The 14,269-nt window shown below is 37.3% G+C and overlaps 1 protein-coding gene across 1 annotated transcript in view; it reads right to left on the minus strand.

Annotated features, from left to right (window-relative positions):
* The window catches only part of LOC115283343 (E3 ubiquitin-protein ligase RNF168-like), a 119,044-nt gene extending 104,984 nt beyond the window's left edge, over positions 1-14,060 (minus strand). Inside the window, 4 exon segments of the mRNA XM_029929625.1 lie at positions 12,547-12,614; positions 12,616-13,252; positions 13,254-13,952; positions 13,954-14,060. Of these exon segments, the coding sequence (XP_029785485.1) occupies positions 12,547-12,614; positions 12,616-13,252; positions 13,254-13,952; positions 13,954-14,060 (1,511 nt within the window).
* Between the last annotated feature and the right edge of the window lie 209 nt (positions 14,061-14,269).

Consider the following 14,269-nt stretch of genomic DNA (forward strand, 5'->3'; position numbering starts at 1 on the left):
CTGAAGCAAAGTAAAGATTATATGAAATCTCCCTGTATTATTTTGTACAACTCGTGCATATACACAGTTATTCAAAAATTAAGAGTTTAGTTAGAAAGTTTAGAAAATTCAGGGGCGCCTGAGTGGCTCAGTCAGTTGAGCATCCGACTTCTGCTCAGGTCATCATCTCACAGTCCGTGGGTTCGAGCCTCGTGTGTCGAGCTCTGTGCTGACAGCTCAGAGCCTGGAGCCTGCTTCGGATTCTGTGTCTCCCTCTCTCTGCCCCTCCCCCACTCACTCACTCTCTCTGTCTCTCACAATAAAATAAAGGCATAAAAAATTTAAAAAAAGAAAAATTTAAACTTTTCTAAAGTGGCTATAGCATTTCATATTGCCACCACCACTGTATTAACTTCTCCACATCTTTGCCAGCATTTGGTGCTATGACTTTTTTTTTTAATTTTAGCCATTCTGAAAAGTGTGTAACGATATATTATTATGGTTTAATTTACATTTCCCTAGTGACTAAAGATGTTGAACATCTCTTACCGTTCTTTATTTGCTATCTATATTATGTTCTTCACTAAAATGTCTTTTGCTCATATTCTGACTGAACTGTTTGCTTTTTGACTGTTGAGTCCTATGTTCTTTATAAATTCTAGGTACTAGACCTTTTTCAGATATGTGATTAGCAAATGTTTTCTCTCACTCCATAGCTTATATTTTAATATTAACAGGATCTTTCACAAATCAAAAGATTTTAGGTTTGATTAAGTACAACTTATCTAGTTTTCCTTTTATGGATCATACTTTTGGTATCAAATCTAAAAACGCTTTGCCTAGTCTTAAATCCTAAAGGTTTTCTATGATTTCTTTTCCCAGAAGTTTTATAGTTTTATATTTTCTATTAGGTTTATGATACATTTTTAGCTAACTTTTGTGTAAGGCTTAGATCCTCCTCCCCCCCCTCCTCCCCCTACTCATGGATGCCCAATTCATTTGTGTATATTCGTGTTTTTTATTTATGGATTCTCTATTTTGTTCCATCAGTTATATGACCTATGCCACAGTCTTGATTACTGTAGTTATATAGTAAGTTTTAAAATAGGCTGATTTCTCCCTAATTTTTTCCCTAATGGTCTGATTTCTTCTAGTACTTTCACCTTTCCATATACATTTTAGAATAATCTTGTCTGTATCTACACACATAAAAATCTTCTTGGGATTTTGATAGGAACTGCCTTAAACCTATATAACAATTTGGGGAGAATGGACTTCTTTGCTATTCTGAGCCTTCCAATCTCTGGATATGGTTTGTCTCTGCTTTTATTTAGATCTTTGAGTTCTTTCACAAGCAATGTGTAGATGTAAGCATACCAGTCCTTGATATGTCTTATTCAATTTTCAGCTAAGTATTTTTGAGCACTTATATATGGGATTCTGTTTTTAATTTCAAGGTTTAAATGTTCATTTCTAGTATAAAGAAATGAGGTTGATTTTTCTGTGTTTAGCTTGTATCCCATGAACTTGTTGAACTTATTTATCAGTTCTAGGAAGATTCTTTTTTAGTAATTTTAGGTATAGACAATCATATCATCTGCAAATATAGTTTTATTTCTTAATGCTATGCCTTTTATTTCCACTTCTTGCCTTGTTGCACTGGCTAGAACTTCTATCATCCTGTTGAATAAGAGTGGGGAGAATGGACATCCTTGCATTTTTGCCAATCTTAATGGGAAAGAATTTAATATTTTGCCATTATGTTAGCTGTTGGTTTTTACTAGATACACTTTACCAAGTTGAGGAAGCTCTCCTCTATTCCTAGTTTGCTAAGAGCTTTTATCATAAATCAATGTTGACTTTTGTCAAATGCTTCTTTTGCACTCACTTATATAATTGTCATTTTTTCTTCTTTAGACAATTCCATTAGTTCATTTTTTTTATAGATTTTATTTTTAAGTACTCTCTACACCCAAAGTGGGGCTTGAATTCAAAAGCCTGAGGTCAAGAGTTACATGCTCTACTGACTAAGCCAGCCAGGCATCTCTACACTGATTATAAAAAATTTTTAAATGTTTATTTATTTATTTTGAGAGAGAGAGAGAGAAAGAGAGAGAGCGAGCGAGCACACAACTGGGGTAAGGGCAGAGAGAGGGAAAAAGAGAGAATCCCAAGCAAACTCCACATGGCCAGTGAAGACAGTGATGCAGGGCTTGAACCCATGAACTGCAAGATCATGACCTGAGTCAAAGACAAGAGTCGGATGCTCAACCGACTGAGCCACCAGGGTGCTCCTACACTGATTAATTTCTTATATTGAACCAACCTCATATTCCTGGAATGAACCCTACTTGGTTATAGGGTAAAATTCTCTGTATACATTATGCATTCTATTTGCTAATATTTTATTAAGGATTTTTGGGGCAGAGAATCCTCAGTGGGCTCCATGCTGCCAGCACAGAGCCTGATATGGGGCTTGAACTCACAAACCATGAGATCATGACCTGAGCCAAAGTCGGACGCTTAACTGACTAGGCCACCCAGGTAGACCCATCTTTTCTGATATATACATTTACTACTAGAAGATTCCCCCTCAGCATTGCTTTTGCTGTGTCCCACAAATTTTCAAGTGCTGCATTTTTATTTGTGTTCGGTTTAACCATTTTTTTATCACCCTTGATAATTTGACCTATGGATAATTTAGAAGTGTGTTGCTCCTGCCACCCTTTTCCCCTTATAAGGATCCACTGTGATTACACTGAGACCACCAAGAAAATCAGAATAATCTCATTTAAAAGTTTCTATTTCCCAATGTTTATAGAACACTATCAACAATAGCCAAATTATGGAAAAAGCCCAAATGTACACTGACTGATAAAAGGATAAAGATGTGATGTGCATACATACACACACACACACACACACACACACACACACGCACACACACATACACAACGGAATATTACTCAGTGATCAAAAAGAATGAAATTTTGCCATTTGCAACAACTTGGATGGAACTAGAATGTATTATGCTAAGTGAGAAAGATAAATATCATATGATTTCATTTATATGTGGAATTTAAGAAAAAAGACAGATGAACATAGGGGAACAGAAGGTAAAATAAGATAAAAACAGGGAGGCAAACCATTAGAGACTCTCAAATGCAGAGAACAAACTGAGAGTTGCTGGAGAGGAGGTAGGTGGGGGAATGAACTAAATGGGTGGTGGGCATGAAGCAGGCCACTTACTGGGATAAGCACTGGGTGTTATATGTAAGTATGAATCACTGGGTTCTACTCCTGAAACTATCACTACACTGTATGTTAACTAACTTGGATTTAAATAAAACAAATAAATAAATGTCCTTTTGGAGAAGAGAATATTAAAAAAAAACAGTTCCTAATTTAACTGCCTTTGTAAAGTCCCTTTTGCCATGTAAGGTAAGATGTTATCAGGTTTTAGGCACCAGAACTTGGATATCTTTGGGGGGCCAATTATTCTACTACAGTCCACCCTTTGACAAAGATACATGGCCACCCCACACAAAATACATTCACCCCATCCAAAGGTCCCCCAAAGTATCAATCCATTACAGCATCAACTCAAGTCCAAATTTTCATCTAAGTCTTGTCAGCTTAAAGGTCCAAATTCTCATCATCTAAATCATCTAAATTAGTTATGGGTGAGGCTGTGATTATAATTCACCCGGTGATATTTTTTATCTGCACCCATTAGTGTTTCCAGGTTGCCAGCTTCTTTAGCTTCAACTGTGGAAGGTATAAGGCAAAAAGAGAACCCCAAGTACTCACCACCCTGGTTTTCCTCAGGTCCTGCGGTCCCTAGCAGATCTGCCTTCTTACTCCATTCTTTTAGAGCCTTTCTATGTTTATTTATACATACACTTAGAGTTTTTTTAGTTGAATTTAGTGGGAATAATAGGACAAGTAGATCTACTCCATATACTTGGAATTATAAGTCCAGAAAGCATATTTGTAAAAGTCATCCAAGATACTTTACATAGGAGTGTCTATTCTCGTGATATTTCTGTCAAATTCTATATAGCCATTTTTCTCTCCAACAAGTAGTTCTGGTTTGTCCCATTAGTCATCGGTATCTAAGTATATATTAAATTTTTGATCGATAGGATAAAAAACACTTTATCTAGTCATAAGTACACTTCAGAGCATTTTGAAAAGGCTTTGGCACATGGCAGGGAAATCATATTTAATTCATCCAGGTCTTTAATTTAAAGCATCTTGGTTAAGGGAGATCAAATTACTTTTTGAGAATCTATGTTATCTTTTGAATTTATCTAGAATTTATTCTGTAGATTAATTTTTAAAAAATTATGGCCAATGCCAACTAACAGCTCCTCTAATCATTGATCATTAAATGAAAAAAAGTAATAAAAATAAAATTACTGATCAAAGTAAGTGTCCCAATTTAGAGTGAAGTGTCTTTTATGTTTTTTTAAGTTTGGCACAAGATATGCATATAGGCTTGAGTAATAACCCTTATTTGGGCTCACATTCTAAGAATGGATGCATGAGTCACAAAACCTAGCCAATTAGAGTATATTGGGTACAAATTATTTTTCTAGTTCTTTACATATTGAGTATGTGCCAATTATTACAGAATATGTGAAGTCTCAGGCATACTGTTCTGTGGTGTGTAAAAAAGCAGTGAGAAGATTTATGAACAACATATTTTAAATGTTAAATTACAGATAAATATATTCCCTAAATCATTTTCTTTTCATTGTTTAGTTTTATTTTGAACAAATCTTTAAACTTGCATATATGTTGCATGACTAACAAAATGAATTCCCAGATACGCTTAACCTAGACTCAATGTTAACACTTTGCCACATCTGCTCCCCTCTTATATAAGATAATAAAAACTATTATATTTCATACTCAAAAAACAATATACTTATAAGCTGTGTTATACTGCAATAAATTTGATTATTGTTATTTATTAGTTGTGCTGAGTTACTGAAGTCAATCACTAATCAGCAACATGATGCGTTACCCCTTACTACTTTAGCTCACACAGCCTTAAGAAAAAGCAGTACTAGCATCAAATTCAAATTTAATACTAATACAATATTATTATCTAATATTTTGTGCATGTGTACATATTCAAACTTTGCCAACTGTACTAATGACATTCTTTATATTGGAATTCCCTCCTGGTACTGGACATTGTCCTGGATCACCACCGGAGTCATGTCTCTTTAAGTCTCTTTTTATATAAAAGTACTACAGAATATGGACCAATTATTTTGTTCAACAACTCTCACTTTATGTTTATCTAATGCTATGTTATGCTGAGATCCAGATTATGCATTTATGTCGGGACACGACTTGTATTTTGTCTTGTTTCTAGTGCTTCATATCAGGAGCTGCTTGAAGTCTGTTTTCCTCATTATTTGTGATGTAAACTTCGATCACTTGGAATGCATGTACCCGCCAAGTCTCTCCACTGAAATTTTCCTTTGTAATTAATAAGAAATTAGGGGAAGATATTTTTAGTCTAGGCAAATATCTTGTTAGCCAAACTTAGCTAACAGCATTAACATCCATTAATGATTTTTATCTGAAATGACCATTGCCTAACTCTGTCAATTCCTCTGTGTTTTTGAACTTGGCAGGGTCCTGTAAGGGAGAGCTTTCCCTCCTCCCCATTTATTTGTGTGCGTGTGCGTGTGTGTGTTAGTATGAACTAATGAATTTTCATTTTAAACAACAGGTTATATTTCATTTCTGTCATTCATTTTATTACTAATTTCCCCCAAATTTAGCTAGCCTCAGCTCCTTCAGGCTGGCTTGTAGATTTTGTTGAAATGTCATTATGTTTTTTAAAGTGCTTCCTTAATTTATGGCACAAAAAGATGGCCCAGATGCATCTTGTATTTTCCTTCCTGCAGCCCTGGAACCAGCCATTTCCTTTTTTCTCGTGGAATGGTATCTAGAAATCATTACTTGGACACTAATCGCCACATAGGAATTTCTCACTCAAATCCAATGCCATGAATTTTTTTTGGCCTTGCTTTCTCCTAGTTCGTGTTAAATTTCTTTCACCCTAAAAATGAGAGATCTTGGGTTCCTTCCTGAAACATCAATATTTGATTTTTTTCATTATGAAATATATGTAAAATTGTTTCAGAATTGCTCTACCCAAGTCACTATGGAAAACAAATTCACATCAAAGAGTTTAAGATTTCTTTCTAGTTCTTTTTCTGTATTTAGACTGAAGGCATATAATCAAAGTACAGTGTTCCAAATTATTTTGATTAGTTTTATTTTCTTTCTATATAGCTTGTGTTATTCACATTAAAAACAGTTATATTTCTTTCAGTTTCTTTTAGGTTTTTAAATCCATCCTTGTCAATTCAACTTTAGTTTCCAATATGTAATACATTTTTAAAAAACTTGCAAAACTAAAAGCTGTACAAAAATATACTCAAAATGCTATCAGTCCCTCTCGTATCCATTCCACCCTGCTGTCACCCACCCTCATAAATAACTGATCTCATTAGTTTTCATTCCACATCCCTGTGATTCTTCTTGCAAAAATAAGCAGATACATTCTTACCCGCTTCTCTGTCGTACACAAAGATATCATGTACTAAATGATTTTGTGAACTTTAGGTTTTTTACCTAACAACATATCCTGAACACCACTCCATATCAATTCCTGGAGATTCTTTTCTACAACCCTGTAATACTCCCTTGTGTAGATTACTATAAATAGGCTATTCAGTCATCTCCTGTGGATGGGAATTTAATTATTTCCAATATTTTATAATCACAAATAATGCTGGAATCATTAACTTAATATATATTTATTTTTGTAGTGTTGGGGGTATAAAATACTTTAAAATTTGGTTTACTTACAAGGTCTCTAACAGTTAGAAATAAATCTTGGGTTGGGACGCCTCGCTGGCTCACTTGGTTAAGCATCTGACTTCGGCTGATGATCTGGCAGTTTGTGAGTTCGAGCCCCGTGTTGGGTTCTGTGCTGATGTAAGGCTGAAGCAAACAGATGCCAAGACAGGCTTTGTTTCCCCTCTAAGCTAGAAGGCCTAAGGTCAGTCACTCTGGAACCATTTGGCCATTTGGCAACCATTTGGCCATTTGGCAGTCATACATTGCCCGGGGGTATCCAATCAGGAAAGCCCAGCTACCTCTCCCCACATTCCTAAGGGTGAGACCTGCAGATGGGAACTTTAGATAAGACCCTGTTACCTAGTGTTAAAGTTAACCCGATGGTCACCAAACAAGACCCCGAACTCGCTCTGTAATTGGTTAATTTCAAAGATACCCTAAATGTTGTAATTGGGTCCCGCCAAAAGTAACGAATGCTCTGAACAGTGTGTATGGTTAGAGCTGCTGCCAATACTGTTGTACCATTATGATTGGGTCACTGTACCTATGTCACAATTTCTTGTAACTCCCCCTTCCCAAACCCCATAAAAACCCTACTCAGCCCTTGCTCAGGGCTCTCAGCACAGATCCACTGTGTTGGTGAGGTCTGTGAGTCCGAGCTTAGGCCCGCGAGCCTAAGCCGTAATAAAACTGCCCTTTGCTTTTACATGCGTGCCTCGGTCTCCCTGGTGGTCTCTGGTTTTGGGGTGATATTAAAATCTTGGGCATTACACTGACAGCTCAGAGCCTGGAGCCTGCTTCGGATTCTGTGTTTCCCCCTTTCTCTCCCCCTCCCATGCTCTTGCTCTGTCTCTGTTTCTCAATAACAAATAAATGCTTAATTTTTTTTAAACAGAAAGAAATCTTGGGTTGCAACTATTAGAATTTTAAGAATTCCAAACCAAATAACAACAACAATAACACTACTCACCCATTTGCAATCCTAAATCTATTCAAAAATAGACAAGGAGGGGGTACCTGTGTGGCTCAGTCGGTTAAGCATCCAACTCTTGGTCAGGTTCTCTGCTGTCAGAGTGAAGCCTACTTTGGATCCTCTGTGTCCCTCTCTCTAGGTCCCAGCCCCACTCAAGTGCATGCTTGCAAGCTCTCTCAGAAAAGAAATAAACATTTAAATCAGATAGGGAGGAGTGAGGTATAGGGAGACCAAAATATCAGCTTTATTACTATTAGGTCTGATGTAAAGAAGGTGGTTCTCACCCAGGGTGTTGGTGCCCCAGGCAAAACCTCTTTGCCTATAACTTTAGCTGCACCTCTTTTAAGCACCCTTTGTATTTTAACATCCTACCTCAGTCACCCTACTTACTTAGCAATCCAGTAGAGCAGTCAGGAGGTCTGAGTGTTCCTAGGGGTAAACCCTCAATGAACTATGATAGGAATTAGTGGATAAATGCTGCACACCAGAGGGACGATTCTCAATATGCTCTACGCAGTTTCTCAGAGGGCCGCCAAAGCGATTGAGCACATCATTTACCCAGTTCACTAACACATTTCTTACTCCACTGTCCCATTATTCTCATTCTTTCACTTCTGTTCCTGGAGTCCACTCCCAAATACTTTGCACCTGAGTCCTTGTCTGAGCCTGCTTTGAAAGAGAACCTGAATTAAGACACTTGCTTGGATGCACAGTGATTAGATACGATACCAATGCTAGACTGATTTACACACCCAAGCAGGCTGTGCAGACCACTGTGATACCTCTGATGTGAGTTCCTACCCCGGGAAAATGTTTGGCCTGGATGAGAACACAATGTGTGAAGCACATTAGTTAACTTGAAAGAGACAAGACTGATTTGCTCGTGCACTGTTGTTTTTTTCCCAACTCTGCCGTGAGAGGGTTTTTATCATAATGGATATTGCACTTTGTAAAAAAGATTTTTCTTCATCTATTGAAATGATCATAGGGTTCTTATCCTTTCTCTTACTGATGTGATACATCGCATTGATTGATTTGTGAATATTGAACCACCCTTGCAACCCAGGAATAAATCCCAGTTGATCAGAGTGAACGAAGGCCAACAGACACATGAAAAGATGCTCATCGTCACTCAACATCAGGGAGATGCAAATCAAAACTACAATGAGACATCACCTCACACCAGTCAGAGTGGCTAAAATCAATAACACAAGAAACAACAGGTGTTGGTGAGGATGTGGAGAAAAAAGAACACTCATGCACTGTTGGTGGGAATGCAAACTGGTGCAGCCACTGTGGAAGACAGTATGGAGGTGCTTCCAAAAGTTAAAAATAGAACTACTTTAGGATATAGCAATCACACTACTGGGGATTTACCAAAGAATATAAGAACACTAATTCAAAGGGATACATTCACCACTATGTTTATAGTGGCATAATTTAAAACAGCTAAGATATGGAAATAGCCTGAGCATCCATCAGTTAATGAATGGATAAAAAAGAAATACACACACACACACACACACACACACAATGGAATACTATTCAGTCATAAGAATAGGATAAAAAAGAATGAAAGTTCGCCATTTGCAATAACATGGATGGAGCTAGAGAGTATAATTCTAAGCGAAATAAGTCAATCAAAGAAAGGCAAATACCATACGATTTTACTCATATGTGGAATTTAAAAAACAAAACAAAGGAGCAGAGGAAAAAAGAGACTGAGACAAACCAAGAAACAAACTTTTTTAATGTCTATTTATTTTTAAGAGACAGAGAGAGACAAAGCATGAGCAGGGGAAGGGCAGAGAGAGACACACACAAAATCCGAAGCAGGCTCCAGGCTCTGAGCTGTCAGCACGGAGCCCGACACTGAGCTTGAAGTCAGGAGCCGTAAGACCATGACCTGAGCTGAAGTCGAACGCTTAACTGACTGAACCACTCAGGCGCCCTCCAAAAATCCCTTAATTATAGAGAACAAACTGATGGTTACCAGAGGGGTGGGAGGTGGCAGGATGGGTTAAACAGGTGATGCGGATTAAGGAGGGCACTTGCAATGAGCACCAGGTGATGTATGGAATTGTTGAATCACTATATCATACAAGTGAAACAAACATAACACTTATGGTAACTGTACTGGACCTGAAATAAAAATTTAAAAAATAGAAGACCTGACAAACAAGAACAAAATAATTAACAGCCTTAAGTAATATAGCTGAAGAAATCCTAAAAGGGTACTTGCAAATTGAATTCAGCAACATGTTAACAAAGTCACGTGTGATATGGTTTCTTACAATAATGTCATGTGGTTCAGTATTAGGAAGACTATGGATCATATCATTATACCCCAGAAAAATATCGTTATTCAATTGGAGGTTTAAGAGACAGTTGATGAAATTCCCATTCATGTTTTGAAATTCAGAAAGCCAAAATGTTACAATCATATGGCTTACAGATTTCTCATTTTTATATATGTATGTATTTATATTTATCTATACATATTTTTACATATTTTTATGTCCTATCTTTCATATATATTTTTATGCCAAATGGTAAAGCAATAAATGCTTTCCCTCTAGAGCAAAGGATAAAAGAAATATGATCATTCTCATTACCTTTATTTAATACTACTTAAGTTATAAGACCAGATATAGGTTATAAATCCAGAAAAAGAACAGATATCATCATCATTTTTTGAAAAAGGTAACACTATCAGTCTCAGAAGTACAACAAAAATTGAATGAAATATATTTAAATTATTAAAATAGTGAAAAGAGACTGAGTTACATAAGAAGTATACAAACTGCGAGCATGGCAGAAAACCAGTTAGAATATATAATGAAAAGTCTACTCTCTTCAGGTTTCAACAATAAAATATAAAGTATCTAAGAGCAAATTAGATAAAATGAGCAGGACCCATGAGCAGAGAACTATAAAACTTGACTAAAGCCTATAAAGAACACTTAAATAAGGTGAAATGAGACACTCTGTTGTTACTTACCAAGACAAAATATCTTAAAGTTACCAACTCTCTCCAAAGTATTTTCTAAATCAAATCTAACATCAAGAAGCCAGGACTTTTTACTTCAGATTTTGCAACATGTTCACTTAGATCAATAAGGAAGTAAGAATAAATAAATATTTTTAAAGCAGGACTTGCCTAGTCAGATAACAGACTGTGTTCTTAAGTAGAATAGTTAAGCTCAGTGGTACTACTATGGGAATAGACAAACCAAAAAACAAGGCAAAAACTCTAGAGGAAACGTGTACTTAAGAACTCACGATGTTAATATAAACCGAACCAATAAAGAAACAAAAGATACCCTAATAAATAATGCTGAGGAAACACTAATGGGGAAAAATAAGTTGATCTCTACTTAACTGCAAAATAAATTACAAGCAAATGAATGATCTGCAATTTTAAACAGAATCTTGTAATTTCTAGACAAATAGTGTATTTCTCAGATCCAGGAGGTCTTTTACAGCAAAAGACAAAGAGAGAAACCATTTTTAAAAAACACAGGTTTTGTTTGTGTGTTTGTTTTTTTAGCTCCAGGACATTTTATTGTATTTTTATTTGGAAAGGATGGAGAACTAGAGATCAGCATCAGACTTTCTTTTTCTCTCCATGAACACAAATAAAAGTATCAGGACAGATGATAATATAAAGAAATAAACACAATGTTATGTCTTGGGCCCCACCACATGAGGTACTATTCTTAACTCTCCCAAAGTAAAGTCCCAGGTTTTTCCTGGAACAGCAGATTAAGAGAAATGTGAATTCTCCTAATTAAGGCAATTTAGTGACTGATTTTGATTTTGCCACCAGATCCAGATACTATGATGTGAAAAACTAAAAAACCCAAATGTTTTCCACATCATTTGGCAAAGAAAGGAGAGGGAGAATCCTCTGCCAAAATCCCCCTGCTAACTCCATCCTGGACCCTGTTTCCCTCAGTTCCGGGGTTTCCAAATCGTCAATCCACCCCACTGAGCCTCTCCCCCAACTCTTAACTCCTTTTGCAACAAGAGTCTACTTTCCTTTGTCAACTAATTCCTAATTTTCCAGGAAACTCTGATTTTTCTGATCTCACATTGATCAAAAACCATTTTAAATGGAAGAAATTGCTATAATACGTAAAATAATTGAAGTGGAACTGAAAACTAGATTCCATTAGTGTTATGAAAGATGCATTTCAAATGCTCTGCAAAGATGTGGGAAAGTAGCAAGAAAACTTACCCTGCCTGGATTCCTAACAACTTGGTATAGTATTATAATCTTGCTTTTCACTAGCTAGGACAAAAAGGGAAGGAAGCAAAGGTCAAAAACCATTTTTTGGCAAGAAAATGGCACTTGAAGATTTCTCGGGAGTTCACCAAGACATTTTTAAATTCCTAAGGATTGTCAAACTTAGTACATCACAGTTATTAAAAAAGAAAGCACTGGGTCTCATGGTTACACATTTATATATTCCTCCCCCATAGTCACGCAGTCCTTTAATTAAGTACAGCGAGAGTGACCACAGAGCAGAATTAATGAGAAAATTTATAGAGCCTATGACAGAAAAGAAATCATCACAATCCACCTTTATTACATTATATAACACTCCCTTAGATACATTACTATTATCTCTAGAAGCATTTGGTATCTTTCTCCATTAAGATTAACTGAATCTTTCAACTGGATCTGTAAAGATGGCTACCTGTTTTTATTGTCTGGGCCTTTCGGAGATTTTGGATGCTTTCTATCAGTCAGTCTCTTGAAGTTAGTTCGTGTCTTTGGAATCTTTCTTCTGCTCACTTAGCAATTTGTCTGGAAGCAAAGTGGTAGGACGACAACGTGAGGCACACTCATTCGGGGATCCTTTTTGCCGGTTTGGCATCTTTTGTTCTTTGATTATTTCTTTCTGAAGCTGCCATGCGAACAACCAGTCCTGCTCTTCCTGTTTCGTTTTCTCAAGAAGGAAGCCTTCCAGATTTATCAGATTCTGGGTAACATTAGTTTCTGCGTCCTCTTGGCCTGAGGAAGCTTTGGGAAATATTTTCCTTCTTTTTGCAGAAATGAATGGATCCATGACTGCCTCAAATGAAGATTCCTGGATTTTTCCTTGAGAAATATACTTATTGATCTGTAGGCAAGCCTCTTCATTTTCTGTCTCAACTGTGTTATTTTCAATTATCTGTGTCATACCTGGTAGAACACATGTAGTTTCTGTTTCCCCAAAGCGGGGAACTCTGGCTTCAGGTCTCTCGTGATTCAGGACATGTAGCTCTTCAACGCGATTGCTTCCAACCATTTTGATTTTTCGTTCACAGCACCATTCTCTACCAGTGGCATGAAACTGAGGTACGAGAAGCTCTGAAGACTTTGCACCCTGTGGTTGAACATCCATGCATATTTGTGGCATTATCTTCTTCAATTTCTGTTTCTTGCCACGTAGGACTTTTTATGATAGTACTGTCAGTTTCCTTGGACACAGAGGTTTTCCTCCTTTCTTGTACAACTTCAGACTGTGATGTTAATCCAAACTGAAATTTAGGTGGCAAATACTTCTGAATATCTCCGGTGTTGTTGTGTTTGTCCTTACTTTTCTTTGGAGACTTGAATGTGACCGTACCAGATTCTCTGGAATTCCAGGAAGGAGGCAAGACATTTCCATCAAGGAAATTAATACTTAGCTCTCTTGCTAATTCTTCATCAATGTTCAGGTGTTCTTTCATCTCTCTTCTCTTTTGAGCTTTGAGTCTTTCCTCCTCCTCCTCCTGTGCCAATAATGTCTGTATGTACTCTTCACTCTTCTTGTTTTCTTCTTCTCTAATAGCTCGTCATTCTGCTTCCAGCTTTCTCGCCTCCTCTTCATATTCTCTCCTCAGTTCCCCGGGTTTACTTAGAAAGTGAACCGGCTTAGGGTCATGAACGACCTCCTGTGATTCCTGCCCAGACATTCTTAGCTTGCACTCTTCTGGATAATGGTTTTGGATTATCTGCCACAGTTCCAGGTTGATGAGAGAATTTCTTCGGGCAAAGTACCAGGTCCATGAAGCGATCCGGCGGGGACAAAATGGACAGCATAAACTTCTTTTTTCGAGAGTCGACTGGAAACTGACAACAGAGTGTGTGGTTACACAGCAGTGTTACAGGCTCAATGAGGATATTCAAACAGATGAGGCACTGGCATTCTGACAACGACGGGATGGCTTTTGGGAGTACAGCCATTTTAATACAGTAAAAAGTTATATTCAGTATCAATACCAGCTGAGGAGGCTCCCTTAGCTCAGTGTGGCCAGGTTCTAGAAGGCCCAGGTACGAACTCAAAGAACGCTGTTTTTCCCTCCCTGCCCCCCCCCCCCCCCCGGGGCAGAAGGGGGGCGGGGCGCAGAGCAGGGCTTATGTTTGACCTTTGGTGGTGGGCCAGCCCGGTGGAC

The sequence above is a fragment of the Suricata suricatta genome, chromosome X (genome assembly GCF_006229205.1).
Source record: "Suricata suricatta isolate VVHF042 chromosome X, meerkat_22Aug2017_6uvM2_HiC, whole genome shotgun sequence".
In the NCBI taxonomy this organism is placed as follows: Eukaryota; Metazoa; Chordata; class Mammalia; order Carnivora; family Herpestidae; genus Suricata; species Suricata suricatta.